The sequence below is a fragment of the Eleutherodactylus coqui genome, chromosome 10, assembly GCF_035609145.1.
Source record: "Eleutherodactylus coqui strain aEleCoq1 chromosome 10, aEleCoq1.hap1, whole genome shotgun sequence".
In the NCBI taxonomy this organism is placed as follows: domain Eukaryota; kingdom Metazoa; phylum Chordata; class Amphibia; order Anura; family Eleutherodactylidae; genus Eleutherodactylus; species Eleutherodactylus coqui.
Window position 1 is genome coordinate 92,098,340 of NC_089846.1, and position 16,038 is coordinate 92,114,377.

Consider the following 16,038-nt stretch of genomic DNA (forward strand, 5'->3'; position numbering starts at 1 on the left):
AAAAACAACATCAGATAAACAGTCGGTGTCTGAAGGAAGCCTGAGAGTAATGAAAATGTAAAGAACACGTATGATGTCACGGATTAGTTGACCTCATGACGCGCCGACATCAGTATTTTCCAATTTGAGGGAACATAATTTGCCTAAAATAAAAGGGATTACTTAGTTTCTCTCCACCAACCAGTTGATACATTTTAGAGTTCCGTTTGCTAACAATTCCCGGACCAACACTGAGGTTCACAAGAAATGTATTTTCATATTTGCTTTCTTGGCATTTGCTGCGAATGTTTTTTGTGCCGCTGTCTCTTTAAACGGCTCCAAGCCCTCCGCTGATTGCTGACAGTGTATAGGACATTAATGCATCTGTCATGATAACAAGCTAAGAATAACTTGCAGACATCAAACCAAGAGGCAGAATCTATGTGAAGTGATTCATTCAGATCTGTCTCATTGATTTATTAAACACAGGGCAACATCTGCAGCCTCACACAGCCGCGCCGCCAAATTAATGCAGGATCAATTCAAATGGAAAAAAGTGCAAAGAGAGATAAATCAAAACAGCATTTGCATGCGCCGCCACAATCAGCCTTATTGGGTGTAAATGCTGCGTTTCCCCTTTCTGGAGCGAAACGCGACTAAACATTATGTTATCTCCGCAGAAGGGGCTTGATTTGAAGCGACAGAAATTTGTACAGGTCCCGGCGCTGAGAAAGGAGAAGAAAGGAGACGGAAAAAAATGAAGAGGCTGGTGAATAACGCTGCTGAATATGCAACAGGAGCCGAGCGGCGATGTGCACAGGGGGGCTCTGTCCGGTGTAAACATGGGGGGCTTACCAGAAAGAGACAGTGATAAATGCACACAGGTCAGACACAAGGTGCGCAGACACACGGGGCGGGACAACAAAACCAGTCAGCATCTATAACCCTCAAGAGCGGAGATCCTGAAGTGTCACCCGGCAGATGTGTCTGCTGTTACCAAGCAGCAACCTGGATGGCCCCGCTACATAGTAACCACGAAATGAGCAGTTAGCAGAAGAACTTCATCAAGGCTGATGGCAGTCAGTTTTTTGTAAAAGCACCACATTTTCATCAGTTTGGGACGCAGTTGCGATTTTTTGCAACAAAAACGCACTGCATCCAGCTGTCTGCAGACATGAAAAGTCCTACAAGGATGGACATTTTCGCCTCACACTTGCTGCTGGGTTTATTTTGTTTTCTTTCTAGTCTGCGTCCCAGGGTGCTCTGGATATGGTTTTTTTTTTTACATAGGACTCTTTAGAGATTAAAACAAAAAAACAAAATGTGACTAAAAAAAATGTCACTAAAATATACTGTCCGGGGGAAGCCCAAGGTCTCGCTCACATGGGCTGAAGTTTATTTCAGTCTGCGGAATGCGCAGAATTTTTTACTGTGTGTTTTTTCTGCTGTGCGGTTTTCTTCACATTTAGAAAAAAAGCTCAAGTAGGCTCAAGTGAGCTCCCTGTTTTGTTCACCACTGTCTCCAACGTAACGCAGTGAATGTGCGCATTTGCTGCATGTTTCCTGCAATTCCTGTCCGTGATTACAGGCAGCTCTAGGACGCGCTGCAATGGTCACCGCCGCTCATCGGAATACATCAATAGAAATCAATAAGGTTTATTGTGTCCATATTATGTGCCCAATACCGAACATAAATCTGCCGTGTGAATGACCCCCAATGCTCCTGCCTAGACCTTTTGTGAAAACATGCTACTATTTTGTCATTCGGATGCAGTTGGGTATTTCGGCAGGAAAGGATTGCTGCAGCCGGGCGTTTCCTGCAGGTCAAAGACTAGGATATGAAATGCAGTACAAATATTTGGGGGGGTAGCCGGACTTTTTCTCACTTTTCTTGTATGTTTTGAGTCCAGTTTCTGCATTTTTGTAATAAATTGCTGAAAATTCCAGGTCTGGTGTTTTCCGTTTATCTCTATAAAAGGGTAAAAAAAATAAAAAAAATACAAAAACACACGAGACTAAAAATGCTACCAAAAATAAAAAACACCAAGAAAAAAATAAACGCTTCTTTTAATAACGCTTGCATATTTTTGTTGAGGACTGTCTGAAGGGACTCTGAGGCTGGGTTTACATGTGCGATTTCTGTGCGGCTCGAGATGCTTGTGAAAATAATTAATTTCAGTGGGGTGATCTACCTGAGTGATTGTTCTCTCGCAGCGATACCGTTATCCTTCTATCTTGCACCGTGTCCTACTTTTTGGGGATTCGGCTTAAGAATTAGCAATAATTTCCTATGAGAACCAAAAATATTATTCCATCACACTCCCGTAAACGCAGTTTTCACGCTAGTGCGATTCCTTATCGTATTTTAACTATCGAAATTACGCTGTTTTAAACCACATTTTTCTTACAAACACGACAAAATTGCAGGTTTACGGGTGCGTTCTGTCCAATTCTATCGGACCGATGTCGCACTTTCCCACGTAAATACAAAAAGGAAAAAATACAACTAAAAACACGGACAAAAATACGGTAACCAATAAGAGTCCCGGGACGGAGAGGAGAAGGTCAGGAGGTGCAGGAAAGGTCAGACGGGCACCTCGTCCGCGCCAGCCACACAAAGCAGGTTGGCAGAGGGCAACGACACTCTGGTGTAATGAGACTCATTTTAAGCTGCACGTTTAATCCTTTTACACCCCATTAATTCCTCCTGATTTGCACCTCTCAGAAGAGGCAGAACGTGCGGCGCGCGCATCTGCAACTACATGTAGGGGGGCTGCCAAAAAGAAACGGAAAAGCTTAAACAACTTTCCAAAAAAAAAAAAAAATATATAAAAAGTTTTTAAAAGACAAATCCAATATTTTCTTGCACTATACTGTGTGACAAGCCGGTCTGTCCGATAGCATCAATGCGCTAATGTCATAGGAACGTCAGCGGATTCTGACCAGTCCATATAAATTATAATGACAAACCCCCCCCCCCCCCCCCACCAGCTACTGCGCACATTTGCCAACCAGTGATTATGCTTCTGGCATGGCCGGCCAGATCAGGCGCCGCGCTATTCCTGAGCTCTTGGCTTCGTGTCCGGACTTTCGTTGGAATAAAATATTGTCTTTATTTACGGACCCAATTAATTTCTACGAGTCTGTGTGTTCGCTAATCAGCCCCGTCACATAAAATCTCTCTCTGGGCGAGTAAATCCGGTGGACAAGATGGTGAGAACCTGCGCCGAGCGCAGGAGGATTCTGGGCTCCGGGTGTCGCATCGGCAATGGAAATAGTCAGGATTTGGGGGACATTTAGAGACGTCGCTATGAGCAAGAAGTCTGCACTATATTTTACAGCAGTCGGTCGGCCTGGGGGGGGGGGGTGGGGTTGGGGGGGATCCTGCCTTCACTCGCTAAACCCAAATCACTTTTCTGCACATGTAAATTTGAAAATTATTGTGCAAATGTGGGGTGCGCCAAAAACTGTCACTTTTAAGCCGGAAAACAGAAGTAAAGCTTTTAATATTAAAGCCTTGATTTCCAATAACTCTGCTTACTGTCAGTAAAGGAAAACATTATGGTTTATAGCCAAAAAGTTAAAAATGTGTCCTGACCAGAGGGCTCGCACAGGTGTATCTAGTCAAGACAACCTTGCCCTGATACATTGCTGCAAACCCTCAGAGACGAGTGCTGTAGTATACTGGACACAACTCTTCAGTTTACTGCTGTCCACAACTACACAGAAGCCCCCAGAACTGCCATTTGTTTTCTTTTGTGCTCTGGTCAGGTGACCCCTCCTGGCCCATCAGAATCTTTATACTGAGTGATAATTAGGAAGGGGGCATTTAGTATGCGGTACGGCATCTCCAGCTCCGGCAGGTATATCGATACAACGTACAAGTCTTTGGGTATCATGTGGCATATCCCGGGCACTGTGGGCTGGATCGTACGTGGCTTGTTGGCAGCTTAACCGGTTTGTTACATTATTACACTATATTAGACCGGTTTCAGACAAGCGTACTGCAGCACGTCCGTCATACGGATCCATATTACAGATTATTCTACAACCGCACATCATCAGTAATTGCCTCTGTATAGTTTATTCTCTACTAGGCAAAAAAGGATCCGTATTTACCCGACAGAAAATAGCAAGACGGAAGCAGAAATGAAAAAGAAGTCCTCCTGCGTTTTTGAAAGACGAACATAAAGTTTATAGAGCACAGACCTGATAAGCTGCGTGCCGATTCACATTACGCCGTGTATAAATCTCTACACAGAACTATTTGGCCAAAACACACGTTCCATGATTCGTAACAGGAAAACGTGTCCGTGTCTGGGCGAAGTGCGTTAGGAAAAAGCACATTCAAAATTTGCATCATGGGGAAAAAAAGCAAGTAGTGGGGTCACTTATTTTGCTACAGCAATCAATGGGACTTAAAAATCTATGCAAAAGCACATTAAAATCTGCGCCAAATGCAAAAACCGCGCTTAAAGACAACACGTTTATGTGGTTTATTTAGGTAGATCTTAATGCAGGTTCCTTCCACCCCCTCAATTCGGCGATGTGAACAGACCCTTACAGTCTGCAAGACACTGACCACCAATGGAGCTAAACAGGCTTGACTCACACTGGCCATATATAAGGAGGTCCCTTTAATCTGCCATTGGTGCCGGACTATCAAACATCCCAGATTATCAAATCATAGAAATGTAAAATCAGTTCTCGGCCGAGTCCTCTGCTTCTGGATTTGGAAGATTCCAGATGACTTCATATTTCCGTACCAAACATAAGATGCCGGACTAGGAGAACTTCCGGATTATTGGATGCTGCGTTTTATTTATATTTTGTGGCATCACACTATGCGGTACGGAAATACAAGAGGTAATAAAGTGACCAACTGCCTTTAATCTATGGAAAAAAAGAAAAAAGTTCCTAAAGCAAATTCTGGTAAGGGCTACAAACCCGTCTGAACCACGTGCGTGTGTAAGTAGCTGTCCACAAGAGCTTACAATCCTACAGGGCTTGGGAGCAGTAATGGATTAGATTCCAGATTTTTGGACATTTTCTGTTAGAACGCCGCGCACTTTGTGTAATACTTTTAATTAGGACCTTAAAATTGTTTTGTCCCTAAGAATAAAAGGCGCAGAAGCTGCCAGCGGTATAAATAGAGGTCGGCGGACGCGTCCCTGCTGACCCAGATTCAGACATTCCTACATTGTCCCTTGAAGTTGGGGGGTGAAGAGTGACTGCGCTGTCAGCGGCAGTGCGGGGGTCACAAGAGGCTCCAATGCTTCTCATCTCCCTGACAAATCATTTATCCTCAGAGATGAGCGCAGAACACATCCGACCGTGTACAGAGAGCGATTACAAGTCCAAAGGGGCCCCAAATACAGGCAGAGACCCAGGGAAAATGAGAAACACTTAAAGCTACACAGTAACTAAGACATACAACCACCAAATCACCACCACCACCATCTGCAGTACAGCGTACCCCTGTATAACAAGCCCGAGACCCTCCGCCCATAACACCAGCACATTAGTATATACACCACAGCATGGCGGAGGATTGCCACAAGTTATATCAGAGCATCAGCCGTCACCTGTAATAATATAACAATGTATACCGATCTGGGGGTCCCGGACCGTTCCTTCACTATCCCTCCATACACAGGTCCAGATGGAAGGCTGCAAGATTTTGTACGCAATTTTCCACCGGATTTGCAGCAGAGCCTCCAAACGCAGATGAGAACACGGACCAACACATCCTTCGTTATCAGTCCACTGTGTGTTATCTATGGTGTTACATAGGACTGCAGGGAGCATCTACATTACCTGTCCTCTGGGAGTTATCACTGTGTTATCTGTGGGGTTACATGGGACTGCAGGGAGCATCTACTATATTATCTGTCCTCAGAGAGTTATCACTGTGTTATCTATGGTGTTACATGGGACTGCAGGTCACATCTACTATATTATCTGTCCTCAGAGTTATCACTGTTATCACGGCTGTTGCATAGGACTGCAGGGAAAAAAGTATATTTGGCAACTCCAAAGCATCAATAGACACGCTGCTTCATTTGTGACACAGGCTGACATGCAGCAGAGATGATGTACACGGCGGCGGTGACAGGGTTATCTCCAGCACATAGATATCGCAGACACGCGGCTCTATTAAGACATCTATTCTGCAAACGTTTATCATTAATAACAGGACAGACATGACACACAAGACTGGAAGCCTCTACTCACCGCAAACCAGACCGGACTGTCAAGTGCAAATCTAGAAGTCACTGATGAAGCAGAGCTGAAGTCATTAGTATATGGAGGTAAGTGATTTGTGCATTGTGATAACTCTCTGAGGACAGATAATGTAGTTATTGTGAACCGGCAGCCCCATGTAACTCCACAGATAATGTATTAGATGTGCCCTGCAGTCCTATGTAACTCCACAGATAATGTATTAGATGTGCCCTGCAGTCCTATGTAACTCCACAGATAATGTATTAGATGTGCCCTGCAGTCCTATGTAACTCCACAGATAATGTATTAGATGTGTCCTGCAGTCCTATGTAACTCCACAGATAAATTGTGATATATTTTCTGTTGGCTGGACACCACTAGTCTAGCTCCTCTGGTCTTAGCCTGTGGCAGTTGTACTGGGGAGCACCTGTCATGTCTCTGGGGGTCCCCACACAGTGTAGCAGTGTATGATCAGAGTCTTGGGGGACCGATACACTGATCTAGACAACATTACTCATGTACACTTCGGACAGATCCAGCACTGTACAATATAACATATATACAGATGTAGCAGAGTTGAGCTTGTCTGATAACTTGTTCTGTTATCTTACATCAACAAAAGCTTTTGTAGAGGGTAAAGAAACTGAGGCAGGGGTTAACGTCATGTTAAACTTTGCTGCATCTGTCGATGGCCCACATCATAGACCTGCATATATGGGAACTCTTGATACACATGCATACAGAAAAGGCAGCAGGTGAAAAATCACAAATATTAAAAAAAAAAAAAAAAGACACCCAGCATATAGAGTATATCTGGTATAAGCAGCACATACACCCTATACAATATATCCAGAGCACCCAGTATAAACACACACATCATATATGCTAGGTCTCCTCTATGTGGATGATAAACAGTACATGTAACATTTACAGTATATGAAGTAGACCTTGTATAAAAGATGTAACAGAGACATAACATGCAATATAAACAGGATTAACATATTGTGCATACCTGATTTTATTTATATCCATCTATATACACACATATATACAGTACACACAGATACAACCCGAGATGACAGGAGGTGCACACAGCAGGGGGTCAGCTGTATCTGGGATATATAGGGTGAAATAATGTACACATGACAGATCAGCAGGAGCCGATATGTATAGGCGACAGGTCAGAGCAGTCAGCATATGTGAGGAGGGGGGAAGATACTATATAGATTATATACGCGTTCCTTATCACAGCAGCGCTTCTACTTCACCCGATCACCCCGAGCTCTGCTGTCCGCCAGATAAGGTAGGTACCCTCAGCAGGTAGGTACCCGATCACCCCGAGCTCTGCTATCCGCCCTATAAGGTAGGTACCCCCAGCTGGCAGGTACCCGATCACCCAGAGCTCTGCCGACGCCCCAGCAGGTAGGTGTCCCGAACTATGCCGCCTGCCGCAGCAAGTAGGTACCCGGTCACCCCGAGCTATGCCGCCCATCGCAGCAGGTAGGTATTCGACCGCCCAGCAGGTAGGTGCCCCGAGCTATGCCACCCGCCCCAGCGGAGGGGAAAAAGTTTTAATGATGCAGGCAATAGCCGTGATAATACCGGGGATCTCCCCTCTGTACGGAGGACCGGAGGAGGGAGCTCGCAAAGACTCGCTGCCTACAAGAAGGCATTTTTACCAAGTCAGCTCCGCTACATCTGCCCATACAGACCGTATCCACAACCCACCGGGGAGAGGCGGGCACAGCTGCACAAGTCCCCGACGTGCGGCCGTCACCGGCTGGAGGATGCGAGATCTGCAGCCAGGAGGAGTAATGTACATGCTGGTATCCAGCACCACTACACGGAGTACAGCAGGGAGTATATCAACGTCAGCTCTCCGGAATATTCCAGGTACCACGATGATCACCTATAGGAGATCTTAACTGTCATGGCACACAACTTGTAGAAACAGCAAAGTCCAGCATCGGGTATACTATATACAGTGCAGTATATAGGGCAACCACCAGAGTAACAGCCACTGTACAAAGTCCAGCATCGGGTATACTATATACAGTGCAGTATATAGGGCAACCACCAGAAAAACAGCCACTGTACAAAGTCCAGCACCGGGTATACTATATACAGTGCAGTATATAGGACAATCACCAGAGTAACGGCCACTGTACAAAGTCCAGCACCGGGTATACTATATACAGTGCAGTATATAGCTCAATCACCAGAGTAACAGCCACTGTACAAAGTCCAGCACCGGGTATACTATATACAGTGCAGTATACAGGGCAACCACCAGAAAAACAGCCACTGTACAAAGTCCAGCATCGGGTATACTATATACAGTGCTGTATATAGGACAATCACCAGAGTAACAGCCACTGTACAAAGTCCAGCATCAGGTATACTATGTACAGTGCAGTATATAGGGCAATCACCAGAGTAACAGCCACTGTACAAAGTCACACTGGAGGAGCAGACCCTATATAGAGTGCAGCGCATACTGCCCTGCACTGGAGGAGCAGACCGTATATAAAGTGCAGCGCATATTGCCCTGCACTGGAGGAGCAGACCCTATATAAAGTGCAGCACATAGTGCCCTGCACTGGAGGAGGAGACTGTATATAAAGTGCAGCACATACTGCCCTGCACTGGAGGAGCAGACCGTATATAAAGTGCAGCACATACTGCCCTGCACTGGAGGAGCAGACCGTATATAAAGTGCAGCGCATATTGCCCTGCACTGGAGAAGCAGACTGTATATAAAGTGCAGCACATATTGCCCTGCACTGGAGGAGGAGACCGTATATAAAGTGCAGCACATATTGCCCTGCACTGGAGGAGGAGACCGTATATAAAGTGCAGCACATACTGCCCTGCACTGGAGGAGGAGACCGTATATAAAGTGCAGCATATATTGCCCTGCACTGGAGGAGCAGACCGTATATAAAGTGCAGCGCATACTGCCCTGCGCTGAAGGGGCAGACAGAATATACAGCCCTGCACTGGAGAATACAGTAAATAAAGTGCAGCATGCCAGTACAGGTGGAGGTACAATATACTGAGGCTGATCTGGCACTGTAGTATAAGGCATCTGTCTCTAACCTGAGGTTCTCCACCTATTAGGAAACTATAACTCCCAGCATGCCCCCGATAGGTCCAGTGCAGGGGACTAACCTACATGTGAGGCACTAATATGAGGACGATTTATGTAAATTACAGCCGGCAGGAAGTATAATACATCAGGTGCAGTACAAGTGAGGCACCGACCTACTACCGTACTAGATGCAAGAGAGAGTAGGAAGTACTTCACCTACAATCCAGGGGACACCGCATAGGTGAGGAACTACTAAAAGCAAAAGACGGGAGGTACGAGGTGCTGTCCCATAAGAGGCACAGTGCATGTGAGGCACGAGATGCTGTCCCATAAGAGGCACAGTGCATGTGAGGCACGAGGTGCTGTCCCATAAGAGGCACAGTGCATGTGAGGCACGAGATGCTGTCCCATAAGAGGCACAGTGCATGTGAGGCACGAGATGCTGTCCCATAAGAGGCACAGTGCATGTGAGGCACGAGATGCTGTCCCATAAGAGGCGCAGTGCATGTGAGGCACGAGATGCTGTCCCATAAGAGGCACAGTGCATGTGAGGCACGAGATGCTGTCCCATAAGAGGCACAGTGCATGTGAGGCACGAGATGCTGTCCCATAAGAGGCACAGTGCATGTGAGGCACGAGATGCTGTCCCATAAGAGGCACAGTGCATGTGAGGCACGAGATGCTGTCCCATAAGAGGCACAGTGCATGTGAGGCACGAGATGCTGTCCCATAAGAGGCACAGTGCATGTGAGGCACGAGATGCTGTCCCATAAGAGGCACAGTGCATGTGAGGCACGAGGTGCTGTCCAGCACATTATGTACAGTAATGAGGCACAGTATAGATGTTATACATAGTCCTGTAGTAGTAGTATAATGAGGTATGAGGCACAGAATAGCTGAGATGGGGCCAGTGTAATACATGTGTTCTGAAGCTCAGCTCCAGGGCAATCCAGCACATTATATACAATAATGAGGCATAGTATAGACGTGAGGCACAGTCCTGTAGTAGTGGTATGAGGCACAGTATAGATGTGAGGCATAGTCCTGTAGTAGTGGTATGAGGCACAGTATAGATGTGAGGCATAGTCCTGTAGTAATAGTATAATGCACAGTATAAAAGTGAGGCATAGTCCTGTAGTAGTGCTATGAGGCACAGTACAGATGTGAGGCGCAGTCCTGTAGTAGTGGTATGAGGCACAGTATAGATGTGAGGCACAGTCCTGTAGTAGTGGTATGAGGCACAGTATAGATGTGAGGCACAGTCCTGTAGTAGTGGTATGAGGCACAGTATAGATGTGAGGCACAGTCCTGTAGTAGTGGTATGAGGCACAGTACAGATGTGAGGCACAGTCCTGTAGTAGTGGTATGAGGCACAGTACAGATGTGAGGCACAGTCCTGTAGTAGTGGTATGAGGCACAGTACAGATGTGAGGCACAGTCCTGTAGTAGTGGTATGAGGCACAGTATAGATGTGAGGCACAGTCCTGTAGTAGTGGTATGAGGCACAGTACAGATGTGAGGCACAGTCCTGTAGTAGTGGTATGAGGCACAGTATAGATGTGAGGCATAGTCCTGTAGTAGTGGTATGAGGCACAGTACAGATGTGAGGCGCAGTCCTGTAGTAGTGGTATGAGGCACAGTACAGATGTGAGGCGCAGTCCTGTAGTAGTGGTATGAGGCACAGTACAGATGTGAGGCACAGTCCTGTAGTAGTGGTATGAGGCACAGTACAGATGTGAGGCACAGTCCTGTAGTAGTGGTATGAGGCACAGTACAGATGTGAGGCACAGTCCTGTAGTAGTGGTATGAGGCACAGTACAGATGTGAGGCACAGTCCTGTAGTAGTGGTATGAGGCACAGTACAGATGTGAGGCACAGTCCTGTAGTAGTGGTATGAGGCACAGTACAGATGTGAGGCACAGTCCTGTAGTAGTGGTATGAGGCACAGTACAGATGTGAGGCACAGTCCTGTAGTAGTGGTATGAGGCACAGTACAGATGTGAGGCACAGTCCTGTAGTAGTGGTATGAGGCACAGTACAGATGTGAGGCACAGTCCTGTAGTAGTGGTATGAGGCACAGTACAGATGTGAGGCACAGTCCTGTAGTAGTGGTATGAGGCACAGTACAGATGTGAGGCACAGTCCTGTAGTAGTGGTATGAGGCACAGTACAGATGTGAGGCACAGTCCTGTAGTAGTGGTATGAGGCACAGTACAGATGTGAGGCACAGTCCTGTAGTAGTGGTATGAGGCACAGTACAGATGTGAGGCACAGTCCTGTAGTAGTGGTATGAGGCACAGTACAGATGTGAGGCACAGTCCTGTAGTAGTGGTATGAGGCACAGTACAGATGTGAGGCACAGTCCTGTAGTAGTGGTATGAGGCACAGTACAGATGTGAGGCACAGTCCTGTAGTAGTGGTATGAGGCACAGTACAGATGTGAGGCACAGTCCTGTAGTAGTGGTATGAGGCACAGTACAGATGTGAGGCACAGTCCTGTAGTAGTGGTATGAGGCACAGTACAGATGTGAGGCACAGTCCTGTAGTAGTGGTATGAGGCACAGTACAGATGTGAGGCACAGTCCTGTAGTAGTGGTATGAGGCACAGTACAGATGTGAGGCACAGTCCTGTAGTAGTGGTATGAGGCACAGTACAGATGTGAGGCACAGTCCTGTAGTAGTGGTATGAGGCACAGTACAGATGTGAGACACAGTCCTGTAGTAGTGGTATGAGGCACAGTATAGCTGTGAGGCATAGTCCTGTAGTAGTGGTATGAGGCACAGTATAGCTGTGAGGCATAGCCCTATGGTAGTGGTATGAGGCACAGTATAGATGTGAGCCATAGTCCTGTAGTAGTGGTATGAGGCACAGTATAGCTGTGAGGCATGGTCCTGTAGTAGTGGTATGAGGCACAGTATAGCAGTGAGGCATGGTCCTGTAGTAGTGGTATGAGGCACAGTATAGCTGAGATGGGGCCAATGTAATACATCTGTGTTCTGAAGCTTAGCTCCAGGGCAATCCAGCTCATTTCATATACAGCAGGTGAGGTATGAGGCACAGGGTACAGAAGCCATAGTCCTATATATTATAATGAGGTATGAGACATAGAGCAAGGCATAGCTCTCACATGAAGTGCAAGAGGCAGGGCCCTTTACAAGAGGAGGTATGAGGCATAGGCTGCATAAGTGGCACAGCCCTCTACATGATACATTATAAGGCACAGTTCCCTTACACTGTGAGGTACAGTATAGACATGAGACACAAGCCGTTTATAATGAGGTATGCTTCCATAATATTACGAGGCACAGCTGTGTAGTATGAGATACAGTATACACACCCCCACAACAGTATATGAGGCACAGTATACACACCCCCACAACAGTATATGAGGCACAGCTGAGTATTATGAGGTATGAAGCACGGTATACACAAGGCACACTCCTGTAGTAGAATTATAATAAGCCACAGCTTTTGAGATGTGAGGCACAGTACATTATAAAGTATGCTATCCTATTATAATGAGGCACAATATGAGATATGAGGCACTATATGCATGCTACTATAACAATATGAGGCACAGCTGTGTATTATGAGGTACAGTACACATAAGGCACGGTATGAGGCACAGTATGCACACTCCTGTAATATATGAGGCACAGCGTTGTATTATTATGTATGAGGCACAGTACACATACTCCAGTACATCATGAGACAGTATAGACAGGGCGCCGGTACATTAGGAGGCACAGTATGAGGGTATGGGGCACAGTAGGAGGCATGAGGCACAGTAGGAGGCATGAGGCACAGTAGGAGGCATGAGGCACAGTAGGAGGCATGGGGCACAGTAGGAGGCATGGGGCACAGTAGGAGGCATGGGGCACAGTATATACATGAGGCACAGGATGAGGCATAGTAGGAGGCATGAGGCACAGTATACACATGAGGCATAGTATGAGGCACAGTATGAGGCATGGGGCACAGTATAAGGTATAGTATGAGGCATGGGGCACAGTATACACATGAGGCACAGTATGAGGTACAGTAGGAGGCATGGGGCACGGGATAAGGTATAGTATGAGGCATGGGGCACAGTATGAGGTATGAGGCACGGTATACACATGGGACAAAGTATGAGGTATAGTATGATGTACAGTAGGAGGCATGGGGCACAGTATAAGATATAGTATGAGGCATGGGGCACAGTATACACATGAGGCACAGTAGGAGGTATGAGGCACTGTATAAGGTATAGTAGGAGGCATGGGGCACAGTATACACGAGGCACTGTATGAGGTATAGTATGAGGCATGGGGCACAGTATGAGGTACAGTAGGAGGTATGAGGCACGGTATACACATGGGACACAGTATGAGGTATAGTATGATGTACAGTAGGAGGCATGGGACACAGTATACACATGAGGCATAGTAGGAGGCATGGGGCACAGTATATACATGAGGCACAGTATAAGGTATAGCATGAGGCACAGTAGGAGGTACAGTAGGAGGCATGGGGCACAGTATGAGGTATAGTAGGAGGCATGGGGCACAGTATGAGGTACAGTAGGAGGTATGAGGCACGGTATACACATGGGGCACAGTATGAGGTATAGTATACACATGGGGCACAGTATGAGGTACAGTAGGAGGTATGAGGCACTGTATAAGGTATAGTAGGAGGCATGGGGCACAGTATGAGGTACAGTATATACATGAGGCACAGTATAAGGTATAGCATGAGGCACAGTAGGAGGTATGAGGCACGGTATATACATGGGACACAGTATGAGGTATAGTATGATGTACAGTAGGAGGCATGGGGCACAGTATACACATGAGGCATAGTAGGAGGCATGGGGCACAGTATGAGGTACAGTATACACATGAGGCACAGTAGGAGGTATGGGGCACAGTATGAGGTACAGTATACACATGGGGCACAGTATGAGGTACAGTACAGACAGGGCGCCGGTACATTAGGAGGCACAGCGGTCTGACCTGGCGTTGGTGCAGTCCTGGTAAAGCGTCTCGAAGTCCCGGCGGGTGATGAGCTTGCAGCGGTTGACCCCCGGCTGGATGGCCCCCAGCCCCCGCAGGACCCGCACCTGCTCCACCGTGCACACCACCGGGGTGATGTCCAGCCGCTTCAGCTTGGTGTAGACGGTGTGCAGGCCGCCCACCAGGTGCTTCAGGAAGAGCTCGAACACCTGCGGCAGACAGATGAGCTCCTGCCCGTCCAGCACGAAGGACGCCACCCGCACCCCGTGCACCTCAACCATCCGGCACTCGCTGCCGCCCGCCCCGGGGCCCGGGCTGTAGCCACTCAGCAGCGGCCGCGGAGACTCCGCCGGGCTCAGCACTGCAGGAGGAGGAGGCGCGGACACGGCCATGCTCGGGCTGCCGGCCGGGGAAGAAGCTGCAGCCGCCGCGGCTACCTCGGAGTGATTGCCGGAGTCCGGGGCGCGGAGCGGCCACACACACCGCCGACACTCCGCCGCGGCCAATCAGCGCCTGCCGAGGGGGACGGAGCCGCGCGGCCATTGGCTGCTGACGGGACAGGGCGGGGCGCTCCTGTATCGCTCTGAAAGCGCGTGTCCCAGCTCCGCACTGTCCGCGGCACCAGAGGGTTAACTATCAGCTGCTGGGGGGGGGGGCGGCATCTCAAGGACTGCAGGGGTTAACTGCCTGCCGCTGAAGGGAGGGGAGAGATGGGGACTACCTCTGAGACTGCAGGGGTTAACTGTCACATACTGGAAGGAGGGGGAGCTGGAGCCCACCTCCGGAACTGCAAGGGTTAATTGTCAGTCGCGGGGGGTCACATCAGGGATTGCTGGGGTTAACTGTGACATACTGGAAGGAGAGGGAGCTGGGGACCAACTCCCGGACTACAGAGATTAACGGTCAACCACTTGGGACTACTTCTGGGACTGTAGGGGTTAACTGTCGCGTACTGAAAGGAGGGGGAGCTGAGGACCACCTATGGAACTGCAGGGGTTAACAGTCAGCCACTGGGGGTCACCTCAGAGACTGCAGGGGTTAACTGCCCCATACTGGAAGGAGGGGGAGCTGGAACCACCTCCTGGACTACAGGGGTTAACTGTCAGCCGCTGGGGACAACCTCTGGGACTGCAGGGGTTAACTGTCGCGTACTAAAAGGAGAGGAAGCTGAGGATGACTTCCGAAACTGCAGGGGTTAACTGTCAGCCGCTGGGGGTCACCTCAGGGACTACAGGGGTTACCGGTCACATACCTGAAGGAGGGCTGGCTGGGGACCACCTCTGGGACTACAGGGGTTAACTGTCAGCCGCTGGCGACCACCTCCAGGACTGCAGGGTTTAACTGTCACATACTGGAAGGATGGGGAGCTGGGGACCACCTCTGGGACTGCAGGGGTTAACTGTGACATACTGGAAGGAGGGGGAGCCAGGGACCACCTCTGGGACTACAGGGGTTAACTGTCAACCGCTGGGGGTCACCTCCGGGACTGCAGGTGTTAACTGTCACATACTGGAAGGATGGGGTGCTGGGGACCACCTTAGGGATTGCAGGGGTTAACTGTCAGCAACTGGGTAGGAGGGGGTGTAGTTGAGGATGACCTCTGGGAATGCAGGGGGTTAACGTAACCAATGGAGGGAGGCAAGAGCTGGGTTCTACTTCTAGGAAAGCAGGGGTTAACTGTCAAAAGCAGGAAGGAGGAGCTGGAGGCAACATCCAGGATTGCCGGGGTTAACTGTCTCTTAACT

At 48.2% G+C, this 16,038-nt stretch overlaps 1 protein-coding gene across 7 annotated transcripts in view; it reads right to left on the minus strand.

Moving 5' to 3' along the window:
- The window catches only part of DACH2 (dachshund family transcription factor 2), a 322,480-nt gene extending 307,756 nt beyond the window's left edge, over positions 1-14,724 (minus strand). For all 7 annotated transcript variants that reach the window (XM_066581450.1, XM_066581449.1, XM_066581448.1 and 4 more), the window contains exon 1: positions 14,294-14,724. In XM_066581450.1, the coding sequence (XP_066437547.1) occupies positions 14,294-14,685 (392 nt within the window). In that variant the 5' untranslated portion in view covers positions 14,686-14,724. The remainder of the gene's footprint in view (positions 1-14,293) is intronic.
- Between the last annotated feature and the right edge of the window lie 1,314 nt (positions 14,725-16,038).